This window comes from Budorcas taxicolor, chromosome 14, assembly GCF_023091745.1.
Source record: "Budorcas taxicolor isolate Tak-1 chromosome 14, Takin1.1, whole genome shotgun sequence".
NCBI classification, from domain to species: Eukaryota; Metazoa; Chordata; class Mammalia; order Artiodactyla; family Bovidae; genus Budorcas; species Budorcas taxicolor.
Genome location: NC_068923.1, coordinates 32,570,151 through 32,595,140, shown reverse-complemented (window position 1 = coordinate 32,595,140; position 24,990 = coordinate 32,570,151). Strand labels below are relative to the sequence as shown.

Here is a 24,990-nt window from a genome sequence, read left to right as displayed (position 1 = left end):
CGGCTCATCTCCAGGGGCAGTGACTGCGATCCAAGTCCAGGACTCCAGTTATGTCCTGGTTACCTGTGTCCTCCTTCAGACCAAGCCTTGCAGCAGGATTTATTGCTTGGTTAATTTCACCAATGCAGTATTTTCCGAAAATAAAGAGGAAGTGAAAGTGTGGAAAAGGCCTTTCTCGGGACTTTTGCCATGCTTTAGTTACATTTAGCAAAAAAACAAAAAGATTGTTATTCTTTCCTATTCACTGATATTAGAAAGTTTCCATGTCACACTTTTATTTTAGCAAAGAGAAAATCCGATTTTTCTGATGAATAAAACCACATTTCTGTGCAGTAGAGATCATCCTGCTAACATCTCATGTTGAAAAGATAAACAGCAGGATTAACTGTTTACTTTAGGAGCGCAGTCTGCTTGTTTTTCAGGAGGACACAGTGTCCCGCTGTATCTGGTTTCCCGTCTGTTTGCGGCTTGGAGCTGGGAAAGGCCCTGCCCCTCGTGCTACGCACCCCTCCCGCCCCCCCGCCCCCCCCACCCGGGTTGGGTCCAAATTCCCCTCCCAACCTCTCCTCCCCTTTCTCTCTTTCCTGCTTTTTTTTCTCACTTTATCCTGGAATTTCTTCTGTTTATTTCTTAGATTGGGTTTAGTAAGGGATCATAACGTGGCGAGAAAGACCGTTGTTGATCGGAGACTGCTTCAGTTGACTCTGACCTAGAATAGAGCAGCCGGACCTGACTCTGATTCCGGGAATTCTTGGTGAAGTGCTCAGAACTGCTTCCACGACTCATGTAAACATCCACATGTCACTTCATCTGCTTCTCTCTTGGAACACGAGCATCCGCAGACACACGTGTGCACACACGCTCACTGGTTCTCTCCCACTCTGCTTCTGTGTCTGTGGTACAGAGCCTGTGAATGAAAGGAGTGAAAAATAAATATTTTTGAAAAGTTGGGAAGGGGCATTTGAAGCTTCAGAAATTAAATTATAGGCTCTCTGAAACCCCCTCTGTGAATCAACACTTTTGTTTTTCTTCTTCCTTATGCTTGTTTTGTTGCTTTCACAGATTAACAGTACGTGTACTTTCGGAATTTTTAAAATGTTCTTTAATTAGCATGATGAGGCGTTCAGCCCATAAGAGAAGGAAAGGAAGAAGCATTCTTAAAGACAAACATTAACTCCACAGTGGACTTTATACTTCCATGGTGATATGCCTGGGGTTGAACCCTGCACCTCTTATCTGTTATTTTGTTGCTGGGCAGGTGCTGTGCAGCGCAGCAGTTTTACTCCCTTCCTCCAGCCTCACCCTCCTGGCTCATGAATGCAAGAAAGTCAAGGCACCGCAGCCAAGGGCTCTGGGACCAGGCGAGCTGCGGCCGAGGGTTTGTCATTGATTTCAACTGCTCAAGCAGAGAGGCGCTTTCCTTACAACAGACCTGGGTGGTGGGGTCGGCACCTGAGGCACCTCCTGAGCTGGCTTCCGGGGTGCCAGCGTTGTTTCTGAGCCCTCTCCACTGCTTCAGTCGCTGTCCTGTGGGCCCTTCACGCAGGAGATCAGCCTTTTACAAAGGGGCTCACACCTCTTACCACTCAGGAGAGCTGATACCTGACCAGAGAATGCCATCTTCCTGTCGATCAGCTCTGTCTGGTAGCAAAGTGGATTTGCCTGGTGGGTGAAGGAAATGGAGACGCTTAGGTGCAGCATAGGGGCAGGCTCGTCACCGGGGGCCAAACAGATTGAAGTTACCTGGATTGTGAGGGTCCGATCGGAGCTCCCAGCAGCTGGGCAGGTCTCCCGCGGTAGAGGAGCCCCTCCCCCACGGCCCGGCACCACGTGCTGACAGCCATGAGAGTGGGGGAGGGGTTTACTTGGTGAAGGTCAGTCTTTTAGGCTTGGGTGGAACCTTGAGCTAAGTGGCATTCTCTTGCCAGACTCTTAACTTGGAGAGTTTTGAATGGCAGACTGACAGGCTCTTTAACCCCTCCTCCCTGGAGACATCTTCTCTATGCTATTTCAACGTTTATCAACAGTGGACCACGTCTGAAAGCAGTAGTTTCCCTCCCATGCAAGGCTTGGGGTCCCAGCATCAGTGCTCAGCATGCGTGAAAGTCACCTGCAGCCTGGGGCATGGTGTCACTGGGTGTCTTTGGCGTCCTGGCTGGGGCTTCAAACATTCTCTGTTAAAACAACCACCTCCTGTGCCAGTGACCATGTTTCTACAACAGCATTTGGTCTGAGCCCTCCCAGTATCCCCATTACTCCCCAGTGGCAGGAGGTGGGCATGCTGGCTGTCCTGGGCCAGTGATTGACCCACCTGGGCCTGGACCCAAACCCTCCACTCCACACAGCCCGCTCACTGCGGCTCCACACCGCCCCAGAGTTGCCCACCAGGGTGACATCTCTACCTCCATCCCTGTTTCCATAAACAACTGATTTTAAATTAAGAATAATGCATGGGAATACCCAAATAGTAAGTAGTCTTTCCCCTTATGACCACTTTCCCTCTATCTTTGTTCTTGCATAGTATTTTCTGGCCTTCTCTCAACTTCTCGAACATGGGAAAACTCCCATGTTGCTGTCCCAGTTTTGGAGTGTGCTGTGCACCCTGCTCTTAAGTGTGTTCCTGTCAACTCTGTGCAGGACAGGCTTCCAGACCAGCCCTGGAAGGAGCCTTCCCTGACCACCTGGCCAGGCCCTTCCACCCCAGCACTTTCCCGCAGGCTCCAGCAGTCCCCCACCTGTGCTCGTCTGTGTGCTGGGGCCAGGCGTTTCCCTGGGGAGGAGCCGAGGACCCTGCCCAGGCCTGGGCCTGCAGCAGTCCCGCTGTACTTAGCACACAAGAAACCTCTTGAGGCCGGGGCACTGTTCGGGGCATGGGGATGAGCGTGTTCGTGCCAGTGTTACTGACTCTGCGGTCCTCGAGGCCTCTCTGTGTCCCTCGAGGCCTCTCTGCGTCAAGCACTCCTGCGTCTGACCCAGTAATTTTGCACTTGGCTCATTTCTTGTGTTCACGCAAGTCAAGATGTCTTTTAAGGAAAAAAGAACAAGTCATACTTAAGTCTGTGAACTTAGAGAGTTTCCAAATACTCTCATAACTCACAAATAACGGCTGAAGAGCCCAGCACATGGTGGCTGTCCAGAGGGTCTTTGTTTGGCGAGGATGTGAGTTGCAGAGTCAGATAAGAACCAGCTTCTGGAGTAGCAGTGAGTGCACGGTGGACTCTCCCGTCACACATAAGCATTGTAGCTGCAGAAACTGAACAGCAATCATTTGAGCTTTTGGAAATTGTCCTAAGGGCACACAGCAGATGGAGGACATTCCATCTGTGGAATCATGGAAACCTACTATGTCTCAGTAAGAACAGCGAGTCTGTGGCTCCTGCGCCCTGACCCACTTCCTGCCAGCTGCTGCTGCTCTAGGCTCTGCTCCAGGGGCGCAGACAGGGCCCAGTCCAGCACTCGGTGTCCCTCTAGGAGGGCTGTCCACCACATCCCTCATCCCCAGGCCTCTGTTGAGAGGCTCCACCCCAAGTGTGGGGGGCAAGAGTACCTCCCCTAGCTCACCCCCAGGGTGAGGGGCTCGCCCAGAAGACCAGCGCCCACCAGCACACATGCTGGGGCAGAAGCATCTGTGCAGGCAGGGGGTACTGCCCAGAGGGAGGTGGTGCCCAAGAGTGAAGGGAACGGGATCTGGAAGAGCAGTTCACAGCGTGCTTCAGGCAGATGACAGAGCCACGAGCAGGTAACAGAGAGCGTCAGGGAAAGAGCCGAGGGCCGCCCCGGAATCGCTGTCAGACGTGAGGGGCAGGAGGGGTGTGCTCAGAAGCAGTCGGAGCACCCACGGCGAGATGTGGATGCAAAGCTCACTGCCCTGCAGGCCTCCACACCGCCTCCATCCCCACACTGGACAGTCAGCTTCTTGACCCATGGGCAAATCTTATAGCCAGTATCAATGTCTTATAGCCACAGCATATTAAAAAAATGTCACATGTGTGGAATTTTAACACTAGTATCTTTAAGATAGATAGGGCATTCTTCTGGTTTCCACCTGCCAAATAACCGCTCCTGAACAGAGTAGTGCATCAGGTGAGGGGACAGGGGTTTCCTGGTGTTCTTGGGTATAACATACTGTATTGCAAGGAAAATTGAACATACTAATAATTATATATGATTTTGGTGTATTTTTTCCTCTGTAGACCTGACAAAGTAAATTTTAGAAAAATTATTGCTAGCAGCATTTTGGTGATGATTTTCAAGGAATACCTATTAATATATTTGAATATTAATGTTTGGTAAAACATAATTTGATTGCTAAGTAATGTCTGATTCTTTGCGACCCTGTGAACTGCAGCATGCCAGGCTCGCTTGTCCTTCACTGTCTTCTGGAGTTTGCTCAAACTCATGTGCATTAAGTCAGTGTTGCCATCCAACAGTCTCATCCTCTGTTGCCTCTTCCTCCTCCTACCCTCAATCTTTCCAAGCATCAGGGTCTTTTCCAATGAGTCAGCTCTTGGCATGAGGTACAGAAAGTATTGGAACTTCAGCATCAGTCCTTCCAATGAATATTCAGTGTTGATTTCCTTTAGGATTGACTGGTTTGATCTTCTGGCTGTCTAAGGGACTCTCAAGAGTCTTCTCCAGCACCACAATTTGAAAGCATCAATTCTTCGGCGCTCAGCTTTTTTTATGATCCAGCTCTCACATCTGTACGTAAAGGTTGATTAGCTGATTATTAAGTATAATATTAGGGGCTTCCCTGATAGCTCAGTTGGTAAAGAATCCTCCTGCAATGCAGGAGACCCTGGTTCAATTCCTGGGCTGGAAAGATCCCCTGGAGAAGGGAAAGGCTACCCACTCCAGTATTCTGAGAAGGAAATGGCAACCCACTCCAGTACTCTTGCCTGGAGAATCCCACGGATGGAGGCTGCAGTCCACGGGGTCGCAAAGAGTCGGACACAACTGAGCGACTTCACTTTCACTTTCAAGTATAATATTTATAGTTTTTCAGATCCTCTAATTGTTATGCCTTTAGACTGTGCTGCCATATGTGGCTGTTTACATTTAAACTAATTACAGTTAGGTAAAACTTAAAATTCAGCTCCTCACCCACATTAGCTGCATTTGAAGCCTGCGTGGCTGCCACAGTAGCTGCAGGGCCACCCATCAGCATGGATTTTGAGCACCCACACTGCTACGAGCTGCCGTTCTCTGCTTTGTTCCTCACTCCCACTGTGTGTTCATCTGGTCTACCTGTCTTGAAATAAGGAGTTTAGCTCCATTTCTGGCTAATTTCTTAGCCTGGTAATTTCCCACTTTTGTACATTTAAAAAGAGGTTTATGTTAAATATGTTTATATGTTCATTTTATCTTATTGTTAAAAGTTAGTTCTCTTATGTAACATTATGTGGTCTTGGGCAAGACCCAAAAACCTTCTGATCTTCAGTTCTCTATGCTGAGTGAGGGTGAGAATAATCACGCTCTCAGAGGCCATCTAAGGATAAAATGGTGCCCATGGAACAGGGCTTGGCACCCACCACCCACTGTCAAAATGATGCGTTTCTAACCCATGCCCACTCGAAAAAATTAACATTTGTTATTTTAAGCTTCTAACTTGTAGAATGACTTGCTGTGTAGCAGTAGACAGCTAATCGAATAACCAGTCAGTGAGGCAGACAAAAACAGTTAGTGCAGGAACACAAGACTTGAAAAATACACTTAAATGACTTGACTCACAGATCTCATACAGAACCATCTTTAACAACTAGCACATGTGCATTCTTCTTGGTTGATATTGTCTTAAAAATTGATTGTGTGCTAGGCCATACAGCAGATCTCTACAAATGTAAGAGAACCAGCATATTCTTTCACTGTAGTGCAATTAAATTAGAGTTAATGGCAAAAATATGTGCATTCTCAATCCTTATAGAAAAAAAATTTTAAATACTTCCAAATAATTCCTGGATCAAAGAAATAATAATGGGTAAATATTAATTAAAAATAATAATTAAAAATACCTAGAACTGATGAATAATTGTAAAAATACTAAATATCAAATTTTATGTGATATCATTAATTTGATACTTAGAAGAAATGTTATAGTCTGAGCTCATTTTAGAATGAGAGGAGGTTCAAAATTAAATGAGCCAAGCCTCTAACATAAAAAGCAATTTAAAAATCGTAGGATAAATACAAAGAAAATAGAAGGAAGGAGATTATAAGCATAAGGGTAGAAATTAATGACATGAACTGAGTAAACAAAACCAAGAGTTGGTTCTTTGAAATGATATAATAATAATTCAATGAAAAAACTCATAAAGAGAGGAGAGACGATATAAATAAGCACAACTGAAAAGGGAAGATATGAGGATCAGCCCCATCAGTTAGAGATGCAGTGAGAGGGTATTGTTCTATCTTTATGCTAATAAACTTGAAAATGTAAACAAAATGGATAAACCTCTAGAAAAATATAACTTACCAGAAAATCCCCAAAAGTTCAACTATTATTCAAGAAATTAAGAGTTAAAGTCTTCCCAGGTAAAGAAAGCATGATCGCGAAGTCATTTTATTACTAAATCCTTTCAAAGTCATGTGTCGAAAAACACATGACTCAAGTCATATACAAAGTTTTCACATGAAAAAGGAATTCCTGTCAGCTCATTATATGAAGTGGATATAAAGAATCCTGATACCAAATCTGAGAGAGAAAATTAAAGGTCCATATCACTCATGGGTATAGATAACAGAAGTCTGAATACATAGCAGAATCGTTGCTCTTTCTTGGGAGTAAAAAATTTACTTGGTAAACTGTCATTGTCATTTACCACATTAGGAAAGGAGATGAAAACATAGTCTTTTCATTGACTGCAAAAAATGCATTTTATAAGCTCTAAGACCCATTCATGATTTTTAAAATTTCTCACTAAACTAGGAATCTTTAACCTGATGAAAAATATCTACCCACCCCCCAAAAAAAACAAACAACTGAGGGTACATACTTTCTTTAAAACCAAGAACACAGTGAGGATGCCATGTCACTGCCTCTGTTCATTGTGGCACTGAAGACATTCGAGGGCAGTCAGAAGAAATGATGCAAAAAGAGCATGGGGGCTGGGAGGTGGGCGCTTTCCTTATGCACAGACCAGATGGCGACGTGAACCTTACACTGGAAGTGTCGTGAATAGTAAAATCCATTCAGTTCAGTTCAGTCGCTCAGTCGTGTCCGACTCTTTGCAATCCCAGGAATCACAGCACGCCAGGCCTCCCTGTCCATCACCAACTCCCGGAGTTCACTCAGACTCATGTCCATCGAGTCCATGATGCCATCCAGCCATCTCAGACTCTGTCGCCCCCTTCTCCTCCTGCCCCCAATCCCTCCCAGCATCAGGGTCTTTTCCAATGACTCAACTCTTCACATGAGGTGGCCAAAGTACTGGAGTTTCAGCTTTAGCATCATTCCTTCCAAAGAAATCCCATTCCTTCAGAATGGACTGGTTGGATCTCCTTGCACTCCAAGGGATTCTCAAGAGTCTTCTCCAACACCACAGTTCAAAAGCATCAATTCTTCAGCGCTCAGCCTTCTTCACAGTCCAACTCTCACTTCCATACATGAGCACAGGAAAAACCATAGCCTTGACTAGACGGACATTAGGATTGATGAATTACAGGAGCTGATTGTACTTTCCATCCATTGGCCACCAAGAAAAACACAGTCTAAAACAGCAAGCACAGCCATGCGCAGTCTAGTCACAGACCTGACAGGTGGAGCATGGGCTGTACAGAGAACCATGTTCTAAAAACTGGCCTGAGCACCCCTCCCTTCCCCCAAGGCAGGACGGACTCCTGGTGCCAGCCCGAGCGCCCTTCCTGCTCACAGCCCCAGAGCTCACCCCCCACCATCTCCTTACAGTGAGAAGATTCAAGCTACTGCAGTCACCCCCAGGGTACTGCCTCCCTGCGAAGGCGTTTGTGTTCCCTGAATGTGATGTAATTTATGGGAAACACCTCTTGATTCAGGAAAAACAAGTTGACCAAGGGCCTTTGTGTGCAGACCTGCAGTGGTTTTTGGAGCTTGCTGGTCATGGGCAGGGAACACTGCAGTGCCTGGGGCTCCTGGGTGCTCCTCAGCCCACCCCCACTGGGAGTGTGCTGACCACCACCACCCCCACCCCCCGGCTCCCATCCCCATGGGCCAGGGGCACAAAGCCGCCTGTGAGAGCAGAGCAAGGCGGACGGGGGTGTGTGCTGCGTGTGAACACGGTGAGGAGAGTAGTAGGGGGGCCTGAGTGCCTCCCTCCCCCCCAAGGCAGGACGGACTCCAGGCAGAAGAATAAACAGGAGCACCCTTCCTGGGTCATCTGTGACATGGGCAAGCATCAGAGCAGGTTTAAGGCAAGGGTAGGATCCTGTTCCCCACCTCCCCCTTCTCAGCACAAGCAGTCAGCAATTCTCTCTAGTTTCAGGTAGCTCTGAAATATAAACATTACCATATGCAGAATAGATAGCTAGTGGGAAGTCGCTCTGTGCCCTGAGGAGATATCAACCCAGTGCTCTGTGATGACCTAGTGGGGTGGAATGGGGTGGGGCGGGGAGGGAGGTTCCAGAGGGAAGGGATATATAAACACTTATGGCTGATTCCCATTGTTGTATGGCAGAAACAAACATGACATTGTGAAGCAATTATCCTCCAATTAAGACAAAAAATTCTAGTCTTAAAAAGCAGATCCTTTTGGATTCTGTGGGAGAAGACAAGGGTGGAATGATTTCAGAGAAGCATTGAAACATGTATATCATCATAAATGTGAAATAGATCGCCAGTCCAGGTTCGATGCATGAGACAGGGCGCTCAGGGCTGGCGCACTGGGATGACCCTGAGGGATGGGATGGGGAGGGAGGGGGGAGGGGAGTTTAGGATGGGGAACGCATATGCACCCATGGCTGATTCATGTCAATGTATTTCAAAAACCACTACAATATTGTAAAGTCATTAGCCTCCAATTAAATAAATAAATTAAAAAGCAGATCCATGGAGGGTTTTGCATACATCTTGACTTCATATGTGTTAACAGTAATACAGAGCAGTGTGAAATGCCCCAGGGGTCGGTCAGGCGACCGATGGCATGGGAGTGGGTGTAGGACCCCCTGCCCTGCCCTCTCACAGTTGGCAGATGGAGCCTGGTCACTCGGCCCTGCCTCAGCCTGAGTTAGACTAGGAGCAGAGGAACAAGTCAGGGCAAACTGAAGGGCTTCCCTCCTAGAGGCTCTGCCTTGCGGAATGGTCAGGGGACAAAACCACAGGATAGGTGTAACACGGAAGCGTGTGCTGTCTTCATCCCTGCCTTCACGCAGTGGGTTGCTCCAAACAGGACAGGATCGTGAGAGACCGTGCCTCAGTGCTGAGCGTCCATACAAAACATAAATGTTCTGTTACGGCAGACAGGGTAAACAAGGGGAAAAGGGCTACTGTGTGTCTGGCAATGGTAAAATACTTGATTTGAAAGGTGGTCTCAGTGTGCTGTTGTAAAGCACATTGGGTTTAGGGAGTTAGTTATCTTCCTGAAGAGAATTCTGTCTCCTACTGTTTTCTGTGGGTGGTGGCCCACACACTTGCTGGTACACAGCTAAGAATTGCATGTTTTAGTTCAGTATTGTTCATTTATCCTGGTTCACCTATTTAGGAAGATGCCTACAGTGGATTTCTGTTGAAGGAGAAGGAAATTCTGGTCTCTGCACCGAATCAAAACCTGTTTCCTAAAGAGCAAATGTGGATGCTTTTTTGTAGAGTCTGCCTTCTTGTGCAAGATGCCCTTGGACTCTTCAGTGAGGTGCACTTGGAGGGCGACATACTGAAGGACAGGCAGCTGGAGGGGAAGTGCTGCAGGCTGTCAGGCATGAAGGTTCTGCAGAAGGTCACCAGAGCAAGGTGAGACATCTGTACATTTATTTTTAAAGACAAAGTAGGCCCGAAAGTTTGCCTCTGAAACAAGGCCTGGAGTTGGGTTAAGCCCATAAAGTATTTCTGAGAGAAACATTATAAGTGACAACAGAAATAATGTTGCAAGTTTAGTGATTCACAATTTTATTAAGATTAGGATTAAAAATGCTATATATGTGTCTTTTAATTCTAAAGTTTTTTCTATGTATTATCTATACTAATAAGGTAGCTTTGCATGAGTCAGTTTATATGAATGAAAGTACAGCTTTGTGAAAAGGCATTTCAAAACTCTTATTTTGCCGTGTTTTTTGCTTTCCATGGCAAGAAAGCATATTTTCTGTCGAGTTGCATGGCACCTCACCCCTTGATGTTGTTTTGGATAGGAATGGTACATGGATCTGGCCCAGCGGTTCGTTGTTCCATTCCAGTAATCATCTTAGTCTTGAGTTAGGGGAAAAAAGAACGTTTTTAATGGAACTATTCAGTCATGTAGAGAATGGTAAACAGTGAATTTGGGGGTTTCTCATTGGAGCCTCTTTCCTCAAACAGCATGTCATCGTAGGTCTTGATGTTGGTGTTTTGCTGGAGTAATGTCTGAGCTTGTCACACTGTCTGAGGGAGGGCAAGCCCATCATGTGCACATGCGGTCCGACTTAGAGCAGGTTGGAAGCCAGTGGTCTGCATTGCAGCCGTCTGCTGTGGTCTTCCTAAACTTTGAGCGTTGCCGAGCATTCCTCCTCCCGACCTCCATCCACAGTCCACTCTCCCATCCTGGCTCTGTGCCTCATCTGTCTTTCACATGGCACCGGGCAGGTGAGCAGTGGCTCCACCCAGGACCCTGCTTTCCTGAAGGACAGACCCCCTGTGAGCCCTGCGTTGATTCACGCACATTTGTCTTGTAGCAGGTACTTCTGCCTGATTGTGGAAAGGTGGCTGTATTGTAATGTAATTGCCTTATAGGTTAGGCACAGCACTGCCCAGATATTTGGAAAGCCCAACTGGGCTGCATGAACCTTGTCCTTACGAAGTTGAACCTCATTTAGCCCTTGGTTTCAGAATCACAAGCATCTGGAAAGACCGTGTGTAGTTGTGGTAAGCGAGGTGTTGCCCCGACATTAGCCTGGTGGCAGTAACTCCACTGGCCCCATGTAGACCTCCCAGAGGTGCACTCAGCACAGTTCCCCCCGTCACCACTACATGCGAGGTACAGGGGGCTCTGCGTCACGTGCATCTCAGTGGAGCCCCTCCAGCTGGCAGATCTCGAGTGTTGCAGGCCAAGGGGCTGCTCCTGGGGACACACTCCCTGCTGGTGAAGGCAGGACTCACCTCCAGGGCCATGCTTCTGGGGACTGACAGAGCCTGGGGCCCAGGGGCTCTGGCTCCATAAAGCACCTGCTCTTTTCCATGAAGCCACAGAACCGTCTGTGAACCTGACATTTAATCGGGTTCTTGTGAGTTGTACTGGAGGTATACTGCTGTCTACAACGTTGCCATAGGACATATTTTTTCTGTAGGAAATGCACTTAGTCTAAAAAATTTGTTTACAGACAAACTTTTGGAATCCACTCCATTTTTAAGTTGAACTAAAATTTGACTAAATGTCTTTTAGTTGCTAACTCATGTCCTACTCTTTGCCACCCCATGGACTATAGCCCCGCAGGCTCCTCTGTCCATGGGATTTTCCAGGCAAGAATAATGGGGTGGGTTGCCATTGAAATAGTTGATACTTCTTTTTAGGTTGGAATTAATTTATTTATCTTATGTATTTCACTTTACTTTGACATGTAACCATCCAAATAGATTGTCTTTTTGTTCTTTTGGAAGCTATATTTTTTTCAAAACAAATTATTTAATAGTTTTGGAATGCTGAATGTTATAATTGCCTATTAGTGACATCACCCACTGTCAGTCATCCATCCATGGCCCAGTAAACAAAAACTGCCTCTTTTTTCCCCAAATTATTGTGTTTCATAGCAACTCATAAACCTTAACAAAATATATTTCTCATAAACCTTGACAAAATAGACTTACTTCCCAGAATTCAAGCTAAAATGATTACTTATAATTATATAACTCCAATATCTAATATAGAAAGCTACTTCTTTGCCAGTTGGAAGGTAGTTTTATGTCTGGGCTAAGTCATGGAGTCTTTTAAATTTTAGCTCCTGGGTTTCTTCTGGTCCACCGTCAATAGTGGCAGCTTTGGGTGGACTGATGGCCTTGGGGCTGGGCCCCTGTTCCGGGGACCCCACCCTGTTCACCTGCCCCCCTTGGAATGGTTGAACAAAAACAGCCGTCTTTTGTGTTTCTCTGACACATTTATTTTTGGTGTTTTGTATCTGTGCTGACCAGTTAAAGTGAGAAGAGTCAGGAAAATAGCCTGGATATAATGGAAAAGACCATTTTAAATAGCACTGCTAAGCCCACCCCTGCTCTGCTCTCTTCCTCCCCAAGACTCCGGCTGTTTGTCCAGGGACAGGCGTGTCCCCTGATCTTTGTTCTCCCAGGTGGCCTCTGCAACGGTTTAGAGGTCAGATAGGCTGAAAACTCACTTTACTTTGGTGTCATAATTCTGGGTATGAGCTTTATCTTTTTCTTGCTGATTAGTATGTAATCTTATTTTTATGTGATATAGCAATACTGAGGGAAAATAGAACTTTTCTGAAATATATTAACCCTAGAAGTATAGAAAACACAGTAGCAACATTTTTGCAGGGGAGGGGAACCGCTTTCAATTCAAAATCCTGCTAGTACTTATGTCCCAACTTGTTAAAACCAAAGCTACTGACCCTCTAAAGTGCAGTATTAGTTCATAAGGTACTACTTTGTTTAGATTTTTTCCAGTGGCACTTTGAGAGTAATGTACTGAAGACTATTGAAGACTGTTGTTAAGTCAGCCCTCACTTCCCTGGTGGCTCAGAGGTTAAAGCGTCTGCCTGCGACGAGGGAGACCTGGGTTGGATCCCTGGGTCGGGAAGATCCCCTGGAGAAGGAAATGGCAACCCACTCCAGTGTTCTTGCCTGGAGAATCCCATGGACGGAGGAGCCTGGAGGGCTACAGTCCACAGGGTCGCAACGAGTCGGACACGACTGAGTGACTTCACTTTCACTGTATACAGACGAGTCTGCCTGAGTGCTGACCATGATGAAGGAGAAACTTTCACGGTCTTTGACCCTGAATTGTCCCCCTTTGAACTGAAGACTAGACCTGCCCAAGGACTGGGGCGGTTGTTGCTTTAAGTGATGAGGTCTTAAATGTCTGATCTCAGAAGATTTCCTGAAAGCAGTGAGTGAAAAGAATGTTGAGACATCTTGATTTTGCAAATAGAAATTTTCTCCTCACATTGGTAAGATGTTATCTGTGAAGACGTAAAAGTAGGGTTAAGAGAAAGTATAATTCATTTATTCTTTAAATATTTGTGCCTGTTTGTGCTATGCATCTGATTAGTTACTGCTCTGCTAGATTTGGGGGATTTATCCTAAACCAGAAAGTACTGAAATAAAAAGTCAGTCAGATGAAGCCTCAGATCCTGTTAACTAGGAATTCTGCAGTGACCCAGGAAAAATTAGGGCCCCTAGGAATTTTTGAGAGAAGAAATGAAGAGGTAACAAAATTGAAAATGGAGTAGAGTTGATTCTGCTCTTGTATTTTTAATATATTTGAAAGAGAGGGAGAGACTGGGGCAGGGGTGCAGACCTGGGAATCTCTGCAGCCACTGAGGGCAGAAGGAGGGACCTGGCACCGTGGACTTGTAACTTCCGGTAGCTCCGGGCTGGTAGTCGGGAAATTCTCCAGGGAGCCAAGACTGATGCCAGGAGTGTGGATTAGCCCTTTCCTGCCCGAGCTCACAGACCAGCAGGAGAGCCAGGAGGAGGTCCTGAAACACACCCACCAGTGAGTGCCAGACACAGCAGCCATTTTGTAGGGCTCAGAGGGCAGGTTCAGATTTGGGGACCCTGGAGAAAACCGCAGGTGTCTGGGGCTGAGGACTCAGGGGAGGGCGGGAGGACACACCCCCCTGGTCAAGACATCCACTCCCCCGCCTGGGGCGGAGACTGGTAAGCTTTGAGGATAGTGTGAGGGGTTGCGCAAGCTGCTGCTGCTGCTGCTGCTGCTGCTGCTGCTGCTGCTAAGTCACTTCAGTCGTGTGCGACTCTGTGTGACCCCATAGATGGCAGCCCACCAGGCTCCCCCATCCCTGGGATTCTCCAGGCAAGAACACTGGAGTGGGTTGCCATTTCCTTCTCCAGTGCATGAAAGTGAAAAGTGAGAGTGAAGTCGCTCAGCCGTGTCTGAGCGGGGTGTATTTCAGAGAATGGTCCAATTAATAGTTGGTGTTTACATGCCAGCTTTTGTTTTAAAGGTAACAGATTAAGTACCAATAGTCTTCAACTTTGAAACCAAGTTTAGTTAGCTTGCTCACAAACTAACCCATGGCCAGGAGGTCAGAAGCCCCCATTCCACCCCCAGCCCTCAGCACTTCCTGTCCAGAGCAGTCACCCTTTGTCCCAGGTACCAGTCCCTCCTGCCTCATATCCGGGCTCGCTGAGGCCCTCTGCCTCCTGCAGCAGCTCCCTTGGCCCAGCGCTCAGGGCTGTGTGGGTTTCTCCTGACCTGTGTCCCACCAGAGGGGTGTGTTCTGATGTAAATTTGAGTGACATCTTAGTGATACTATGCAATTATCAACACCTGTCTGAGGAGCCCTGGAATGGCTCCCCTAGCTGGCCTGTGCCAGGTACAGGCTGCACAGCCCAGAGTCCCAGTGGCTTACTGACATACAGACTGGCTCTCAACCCAGTCACTCCCCTCTGCATGGTGTAGACCATTGTGGATTAGCATACCTCGTGGCCAGTGTCCACGCTGGCCTCCCCATCGCCAGGCTCTGTGAGTGCAGGCTCTGTTTCTCACTCACCATTGTACTTCCTGTGCACGGTTCAGTTCCTGGCACCTGAGAGGCTCATAATAAGCATTTATGGAATGGACATTAGTCGTTTGCTTGGATTCATCTTAGATTTTCCTCAACAAGATTTGAACTTGTGCTTTCTTAGCAGTAATCACTGGTGCACAGTTTTAGAGGGAAGAGTGGAGACTAAGTTGTCCGAAGACCAAGTGCAGATGGGAAACACATCCTCTGTGTACCCTGGGCTGGGACCCTGGGTCCTCCCCACTGTCCAGGGGCACGCGCTTGAGGGTGTTGGGAAAGCATTTTGTCAGGGATGGGATCCCTGCTTATGGAGGAGGGCCTGGAACAGGTGAGGGTGACTAGCACAGGTCAGGCTCTGCTGTGACTCTGGGCCCTGGGGCATCAGTTTCCTGGAGGCCCTTGTATGACCAGGTGCACGGAGGGGCAGCACAGGAAGCTTTTAGGAACTGTCCACACAAGTGGATGGGGCTTGGGGGCCGTTGTTGAGGCATCATCTCAGATGCTGTTTCAGCAGAAAGCGTGTCTGGTAAGTGCTCTCCTGGGAACAGAAGCCTCAATGACTTCCTCCTTTGATTCCCCTCTTCAAATGGCTGCCTCTTAAACAGACACACTTCCCTTGGGGTTTTCGCATTGCTGTGGTTGGAATCCTCTTTCAAGAGACATACTCAAGAAATCTTTCATCATTTTGAAAAATTGTTCCTGGTAGGTTCACCACCCAGTTAATGGCAGGAGAATAAAGTGTCACTGAAAGAGAATGTACTAAATCCTAAAACCAAGGATGCTCAAAAAACTGGCCAAAAGAGACGAAGGACTGACCCATGTAGAATACTTTGGGTGTTCTCTCTTCACTCACGATGCTGAGTAAAGAGAGTCCATGCAGAAGGCTGCATGCATGCTGTGGGGTCCCACTTACATGAAACAGAGGAAACCCATGGCGACAGAGTGCAGGTTGGTGCTCGCCAGGCGGGAGGAGAGCAGGGGGTGACTGCTGGTAGGCACCGCGTCTTCCTGGGACAATGACAGTATTCCAGGACTGGACGACGTTGTGAATGTGCTCACTGCCAGTGAACTATGCTGTGTGACTTGGTTAATCCTGCATCATGTGAATTTCACCTCATTCTTTTAAAGGGACATAAATAAATTCATTGCCCAAAAAGTACACTGTGTTATGAAAACAACTACAAATGTGTCATAAGTCCAGTTGGAGAAGAATAGTTTCTAAATGGAATGTCTAGGCATAATTTCACATCACTCAAAAAGACCCAATTAGGGAATTAGGGGCTCAGGAGGAAATGTTGAGTATTGAACTTGAACCGTAAAGATTATTTCTGGGAAACTAGGACAGATTTATTTAGTAAACTGGGCACTTCTGAATCATTCATTACCTTTATCATTCAATGAACAACCCTTAAGAAGAGAAAACTCTTGTATATCTCTCTATGTAACCAGTGAGGGAGACATTGACAAAGGGGAAAACCGGCAGGTTACAGAAAGGCTCATACACCCACCAGGTTGATCACAGGAAGAGGAGGAGGGAGAACCACAAACCACCTGAAAGAGGCGTTTGAACTGTGTAGGCCAAGCATTAACCACTGTCAGGATCACTGCCCTAGTAGTGCTTCAAAAAGCCATCCAATAAAAAGAAATTCACCTTGTCTGTCGGCAGTTAGATACAGAAGTTCTGCCCCGAGGGCCCTCTGCATGTCTGTCCCTGTCAGTGGTTCATGAACACGGCGGCTGAGTGTGGATGCAGGGCTGAAGTCAGTCCAGTCGGCAGGAAGCGGACCTGCCAGCGGGGCTGCACTGACAGTCCAAGGAGGTTTTTGCTGGAGCGGGTGGGGCTTTACCCAGAGGCTTTCAGGGTGTGGCTGGTGAGGTTCATCCAGTTCATGGCAGACACCCATGGGAGGGCGTGTCCCCACCCATAAGTTCATTCCTCTTATCTCTTGACCAAAAATAGACTGTCTTGCTGGAGCCAAGTGTTACTTATCCTCATGTCCTCTGTAGCAATTAATAGAGGGTGCAGTGAAAACCCGACTAAAATGATGAGGTCTGAACCACAGCAGACTGTCACAGTAGTTCTTGGCCATTTGAAAACATAAAGGAATTGTTAGTAGCAATCTCAGAAGTGGCTCAGACACCTCCCCCACCTTGCTCCACCCTCTTCCCCCCAATGACTTGAGGGACACAGTCAAACCCAGTTCACTGGGGTGATTTTGGCAGTGTCGGCCTGACTGATGCAAGGGGCTTGCTTAGCAAAATCAAAGCTTCAGGAGCGACACTGGTCTGAGTAGAGGCAGTGGAGGGGAGAGCAGGGCTCCGCACCACTGTCTGTGAGTCTCATCTCAGGCACCGGTCAGTGCGCTGGGGGCTGACCCCTCAGGCATCAGGCAGGAGAGGTAGCGCTTCCCTTCCCAGGTGGTTGTGGTTTCGTGAGTTCACACACAGAAGTGGTTCTGCACACCTGAAAACACCATAGTAGTGGTTCTACCCTTGCTCCTCCTCCTTTTTTCTCTTTTCCGATTAACTAAAAAGTAGAGCTCTGGTCAGCATTAATCTAACTCTTTTCTTGTTATTACAAACAAAATGGGAAGAGTACGATGAGTAACTTAGAAGAATGATAACTAGAGGTTGAAAGTATTTTGGTTTTTTTTTTCCAGGATAGACTAGAAGTCAAGTTGGCCTTGTTAATTATAACAGGGGGCAAGAAGGGGTAATGAAGCCAGTGGAGTTAAAAGTACAGAGAGATTTTAGCTAAAACAGGAATCCAAGAGACCAGTCAGGAAGATCAGCTGATACAGGAACATAAAAACATCTGCTGCCTAACTCTGGTTAGTAATTTATCCAGTGAATTTACCTGCAGCACAGGAAGTCTAGAATTCAGCCAGTGGATGGGATTTTTTTGCTTTTTCATTCATTCTTTCTCCTACAAATCTCAGTACTCCCCTTCTCCCCACACTCATCTCACAAAAATCATAATGCTCTACCTGTAGGGGACCAGCAGTTTTAAGCTTTCAAACTTTTAAAAAATAGAAGTCCAAACAGCAAGCTCTGTGTTAATAACAAATCTGCATAGAGCTCTTCTGTTTAGAACTGGGAGGTGGTGGGTTGGGCCACCATGGCCCCCACCCAGCTCCTGGGGCTGCATGATTGGGAAGTGATCCCTGAGGACTGGCTTTTGTTCTGGACATTTCACATATCAACATGGTTCTTTCTTGAGACTTCCCTGGTGGTCCAGTGGCTAAGACTCCTAAGGCAAGGGGCCTGGATTCCATCTCTGGTCAGGGAACTAGATCCCGCGTGCTGCAGCTAAGATTTGGCACAGCCAAATAAATAAAACTAAATATTAAAAAATATATACATGGTTCTTTCTCTTCCTCTCTCAGCATAATAACCTGTGGCAGCAGGCCTTATCGTGGGGCACTGGGCCATGTAATTCAGAAGCTTGGTGGGATGTTCCTTGTTCATCTCAAATATGAAACACAAATGCTTGATTTTGCTTTTATTAAGTGCCTTCTCAAATTTGGAGAATCTTACATATTATAATTTTAGGTAGAACCCCCTTAAATCTTTTTGTTTGCAGTAAAATGCCTGTCTGTTCATATAGGACGTGGAAGTGGGAAGAGAAGTGTCATCGTCACCATGGTCCTTCTTTCTTTCCCTTCAACTCTCCAGCCCGCTGGCAAATTAGGTCATGTTACTGTGTTTTTAAGTAAAGACCCGGAAGCTCCTGAGACTAAGTAATAACTTGGCTGCAGGTCAGGGGTGGGCCTGGAGCCTGGTCCTCCAGAGGCCAGCGCCTGCATCTCTGGTGCTCCGGCCTACATGTAGTTACTTCCAGTTCCAGGGGAATTCACTTCTGTTAAATTTCTCATTTGCTTTATAGTTGTAATCCCTGGCCCTCAGATCAGAAGTCTGACCATTTCTTGTCAGGAGTGATGTAAATTTAGATTCTTGGTGTTTTCCATTGTTTTTGTTAAACAGCAGTGATGAGCCATCTCTGCTGGAATTATCTTGAATGACAGGAGGAACATCAGATACATACTAAATAATTGCACTGAATGCCTCAGGTTTAGTTCAACATTTTTTTTTTCCTGTTTAGGCACTTACTAATGAAAATATGACTTTTAAGAACTGGACATTTTTGTTACTATTTTTCATTATAGTATAGTCATTTTCATTACTATTCTTTTTAAACCAAAGACTTTGCTCGTCTGCCTGGAATCACTGACAGTGGAGAGAGTGGTCCCAAGGGTGCCCTGGGGCTGGACCACATGTTGGAGAAGCGTCAGACCAGGCCTCTCAGGATTATCTGTGGGAGATCATGGTACAGCTGCTGCTGTCACTGGTTGTTAATACATCGAGAAAAGGAAATTTAAACATCTCCTTTCCGCTGGGCATTTACTCCACATCTTTCTCCATGAATACAAAGTTGTCTATAAACAAAGAAGAATGGTTGCTTTTCTCTTTGTTGTTTCCAACGGTGTCCTTTCCAGTTTCTGCCACCACTAGTAACGGACACGTGTGTGTGCCCTGTGTCTCCTTTACTGATCTTTTCACTTAGCCTTGTTTATGGGGAAATGTGACAGACATGAGAGCCGTTCCTGAATGCAGAGTAGAGTGAACAACTGTCGGGCTACCCAGGATGCCACCACCAAATTCAAAGAACAAAACATGCTGCGCGTCCAGGCACCACCCCATGCCCCAGGATCTCTGCAGCCCTGATTTCCTCTGCTGTCTTCTTTGCAGTTTTACCATATTATGTTTGTCCTCAGAGCCCAGTCACTTGGCAGAGGGTTCTGTTGATTTGTTGCTTGTGCCCACGTAGACCATCCCCACAGGAGAGCAGAGGGTCTTCCGAGGAGTCTGTGCAGGGCAGCTACGTGGTATGCGAATTCGTGGTGATGGAGTAGATTGTGAAGAGGCTAGCTTGTTTCAAATATGAGAGCGCACTGGTAATGTTAGTGTATGTATCTATCAGAAAACCTGGGCTGACAGTTTTTGTGTGGAATGTGTGTTCCTGCCTCCACACTGGTAAGTAGGTCATGTGACGCTGTTGAAGTGATAAAGACCTCCTGGGCCATGAGACCAGCCTGAGAACTGTCTGCAGTTCTGGACAGCAGCAGCTTGCAGCAAGAATTCCTTACTTCCCTCGCTGAGTGTGTGTGTGGCAGTTCCTGCCCAGGTAGAACAGAAATGCACAAAGTACTTGTTTTATACAAACTTGGGCTCAGTTCAGTTCCGTTCATTTGCTCAGTCGTGTCCAACTCTTTGTAATCCCATGGATTGCAGCACACCAGGCTTCCCTGCCCATCACCACCTCCTGGAGCTTACTCAAACTCATGTCCATCGAGTCGGTGATGCCTCCAACCATTTCATCCTCTGTCATCCACTTCTCCTCCTGCCTGCAGTCTTTCCCAGCATCAGGGTCTTTTCCAATGAGTCAGTTCTTCACATCAGATGGCCAAAGTATTGGAGTTTCAGCTTCAGCATCAGTCCTTCCAATGAATATTCAGGACTGATTTCCTTTAGGATAGACTGGTTTGGTCTCCTTGCAGTTCAAGGGACTCTCAAGAGTCTTCTCCAGCACCACAGTTCAAAGTATCAATTCTTCGGTTCTCAGTTTTCTTTATAGTCCAACTCCCATGCCCATACATGACCACTGGAAAAACCAGAGCTTTGACTATACAGACCTTTGTTGGCAAAGTAATGTCTTTGCTTTTTAATATGCTGTCTGCTACTGCTGCTGCTAAGTCGCTTCAGTCATGTCCGACTCTGTGCGACCCCATAGACGGCAGCCCACCAGGCTCCCCCATCTCTGGGATTCTCCAGGCAAGAACACTGGAGTGGGTTGCCATTTCCTTCTCCAGTGCATGAAAATGAAAAGTGAAAGGGAAGTCGCTCAGTCGTGTCCGACTCTTCGAGACCCCATGGGCTGCAGCCTACCAGGCTCCTCTGTCCATGGGATTTTCCAGGCAAGAGTACTGGAGTGGGTTGCCATTGCCTTCTCTGAATATGCTGTCTAGGTTGGTCATAACTTTCCTTCCAAGGAGCAAGCGTCTTTTAATTTCATGGCTGCAGTCACCATCTGCATCTGATTTTGGAGCCCAAAAAGATGAAGTCTCTCACTGTTTCCCCATTTAGTTGCCATGAAGAAATGGGACCAGATGCCATGATCTTAGTTTTCTGAATGTTGAGTTTTAAGGCAACTTTTTCACTCTCCTCTCTCACTTTCAAGAGGCTCTTTAGTTCTTCTTCCCTTTCTGCCATAAGGGTGGTATAATCTGCATATCTGAGGTTACTGATACTTCTCCCAGCAATCTTGATTCCAGCTTGTGCTTCATTCAGCCCAGCATTTCTCATGATGTCCTCTGTATATAAGTTAAGTAAGTAGGGTGACAATGTACAGCCTTGACGTACTCCTTTTCCAATTTGGAACCAGTCTGTTGTTTCATGTCCTGTTGTGACTGTTATTTTTTGACCCGCATAGAGATTTCTCAGGAGGCAGGTTAGGTGGTCTGGTATTCCCATCTCTTGAAGAATTTTCCACAGTTTGTTGTGATCCACATAGTCAAAGGCTTTCGTATAGTCAATAAAGCAGAAATAGATGTTTTTCTGGAACTCTCTTGCTTTTTTGATGATCCAGTGGATGTTGGCAATTTGATCTCTGGTTCCTCTGCCTTTTCTAAATCCAATTTGAACATCTGGAGGTTCACGTATTGTTGAAGCCTGACTTGGAGAATTTTGAGTATTACTTTGATAGCATGTGAGATGAGTGCAATTGTTCAGTACTTTGAGCATTCTTTGGCATTGCCTTTCTTTGGGATTGAAATGAAAATTGACCTTTTCCAGTCCTGTGGCCACTGCTGAGTTTTCCTAATTTGCTGACATATTGACTGCAGCACTTTCACAGGCTTTCTTATCTCACCTTGCTATTCTCTGGAACTCTGCATTCAAATGGGTATATCTTTCCTTTTCTCCTTTGCCTTTCACTTCTCTTCTTTTGTCAGCTATTTTTAAGGTCTCCTCAGACAACTATTTTGCCTTTTTGCATTTCTTTTTGTTGGGGATGGTTTTGATCACTGCCTCCTATACAGTGTCACAAACATGCATCCATAGTTCTTCAGGAACTCAGTCTATCAGATCTAATCCCTTGAATCTATTTGTCTCTTCCACCGTATAATCGTAAGGGATTTGATTTAGGTCATACCTGAATGGTCTAGCAGTTTTCCCTACTTTCTTCAATTTAAGTCTAAATTTGGCAATAAGGGAGTTCATGATCTGAGCCACAGTCAGCTCCTGGTCTTCTTTTTGCTGACTGTCTAGAGCTTCTCCATCTTTGGCTGCAAAGAATATAATCAATCTGATTTCAGTATTGACCATCTGTGATGTCCATGTGTAGAGTCTTCTCTTGTGTTGTTGGAAGAGGGTGTTTGCTATGACCAGTGCATTCTCTTGGCAAAACTCTTTTAGCCTTTGCCCTGCTACATTTTGTACTCCAAGGTGAAATTTGCCTGTTACTCCAGATATCTCTTGACTTCCTACTTTGGCATTCCAGTCCCCTATAATGAAAAGGATGTCGTTTTGAGGTGTTAGTTCTAGAAGGTCTTGTAGGTCTTTATAGAACCGTTCAACTTCAGCTTCTTCAGCATTACTGGTCAGGGCATAGACTTGGATTATGCTGATATTGAATGGTTTGCCTTGGAGACAAACAGAGATCATTCTGTCATTTTTGAGACTACATCCAAGTACTGCATTTTGGACTCTTTTGTTTACTATGATGGCTACTCCTTTTCTTCTAAGAAATTCTTGCCCACAGTAGTAGATACAGTGGTCACCTGAGTTAAATTCACCCATTCCAGTCCATTTTAGTTTGCTGATTCCCAAAATGTCAATGTTCACTCTTGCCATCTTCTGTTTGACTACTTCCAATTTGCCTTGGTTCATGGACCTAACATTCCAGGTTCTTATGCAATATTGCTCTTTATAGCATCAGACTTTACTTCAGTCACCAAAGTTTTGCTAGTTATTTATTTACCTAGTGTTTTGGCTGTTCTAGGCCTTTGTTGCTGCGTGGGGCTTTCCCTAGTTACAGCGAGCAGGGACTACTTGTCATTGCGGCGCTCAAACTTCTCATTACCGTGACTTCTCTTGTTGCGGCAAACAGGTTGTAGAGTTCATGGGCGTAGTAGTTGTGCACATGGGCTTAGTTGCTCCGTGGCCTGTGGGGTCCTCCCGGCCAGGGCTGGAATCTGTGTCCCCTACATTGCAAAGTGGATTCTTTTTTTTTTAATCAGTAATTATAGTTTTGTTTATGAAAATAAACTCATGTTTAGCATTTGTTCACCAGTTTGAATACTACAGTTCCAACTTAAAAATGTAAAAGTGAGCATGTAAATTTCATTCTGTTCCCTTGTAAATGCCACCAACGTATCAATAAAGACATTTTTTAATGAACGCTTATCAGCAGAGAAAATACTGAATTAATTTTGATACACCACATTGTGGAATATCATGTAGCCTTTATAAAGAATTAAAACTATAACAAATGAGTTGGAAGAGATTTAGCAAAGTGGATTCTTAACCACTGGACCACCAGGGAAGCTCTAGTTAATATTTTTATATCCTAGATCTTGAAGAAAGAATTAAGATTAGGAAGGACATTTTAAAAATATAACTAGCAGATATCCTGCAAAACGTGAGGTATTCCAAAATTATAAATTTATCTTACATGGTTATATAATAAATTTAAGTGATGGTACAAAGAAATAGTAAAAAAGGCTTAATATCAGATGTGTATGCATTTCTTTTCTTCTTTTTTTTTAATATACAAAATTATACTGAGTTATAATTAACATACAATATTATATTAGTTTCAAGTGTACAACATAGTGATTTGATATTTTTATACATCATGAAATGGTCACCACTGTGTGACCAGTTACCACGGTCACCATAAATTGTTCTGTTGCCACATCCCCACCTCTGTATTGAGATCATGTCCCCTGATTCTTTCCCAGCTTCGCTGGGCTTCTCTCCCTTTCACTAGCTTCTGAGGAAACCAGCTCCTCTGTCTTACAGCTCTGCTGTCTTGTCTGGAGTGTCTGTTTGTGGCTTTGTTTAACCTTGTCAGTCTACCCTCTGAGCACTTAGTTTTTTCAGTATCTCTATCTACAATTTGAAAAATATCATCCTGAAATGCATTGAATTAACCTTGGAACATGTTTAGTAATCCCCACACCTGTCGGGTGTTTGTGGGGTGTTCTTAGTAGAGCGTGGTCTCTGAAGTCAGAGTGCCTGACTTGATGCCATCACTGTCTAATTAAGGAACAGCTGATTTCCAATACAGTTGATTTCTAATTCAGGAATCTCCCCCAAAGAGGCACATGCCCATGAGCAGCCACTCCCTCTCCCAACCCCCACCACTGTCAGACGGCCCTGTCAGCTGTTCGTCTGCTGTCTGTCCCTGTGAGTTTGCACGTACTGAACATGTGATAGTGAGGAACCATGGATGGTGAGGGGCCGTGGATCGTGAGGGGCCGTGGATCGTGAGGAACCGTGGATCGTGAGGGGCCATGGATCGTGAGGAACCATGGATAGTGATGGGCCGTGGATAGTGAGGGGCCGTGGATAGTGAGGAACCATGGATAGTGAGGGGCCGTGGATAGTGAGGGGCCGTGGATAGTGAGAGGCCATGGATAGTGAGAGGCCGTGGATAGTGAGGGGCCGTGGATAGTGAGGAACCATGGATAGTGAGGGGCCGTGGATAGTGAGGGGCCGTGGATAGTGAGAGGCCGTGGATAGTGAGGGGCCGTGGATAGTGAGGGGCCGTGGATAGTGAGGGGCCGTGGATAGTGAGGGGCCGTGGATCGTGAGGAGGCGTGGATAGTGAGGGACCATGGATAGTGAGGGGCCGTGGATAGTGAGGGGCCGTGGATAGTGAGGGGCTGTGGATTGTGAGGAACCATGGATCGTGAGGGGCCGTGGATAGTGAGGGGCCGTGGATCGTAAGGGGGCGTGGATAGTGAGGGACCGTGGATCGTGAGGGGCTGTGGATAGTGAGGAACCGTGGATCGTGAGGGGCCGTGGATCGTGAGGAGGCGTGGATAGTGAGGGACCGTGGATCGTGAGGAACTG

General features: G+C 46.2%; 1 protein-coding gene across 1 annotated transcript in view; it reads left to right on the top strand.

The window, feature by feature from the left end:
- Positions 1-24,990, top strand: part of SPIDR (scaffold protein involved in DNA repair) — a 284,321-nt gene that overhangs the window by 232,894 nt on the left and 26,437 nt on the right. Inside the window, exon 11 of the mRNA XM_052651854.1 lies at positions 9,776-9,916. Coding sequence (XP_052507814.1) covers positions 9,776-9,916 — 141 coding nt within the window. The remainder of the gene's footprint in view (positions 1-9,775; positions 9,917-24,990) is intronic.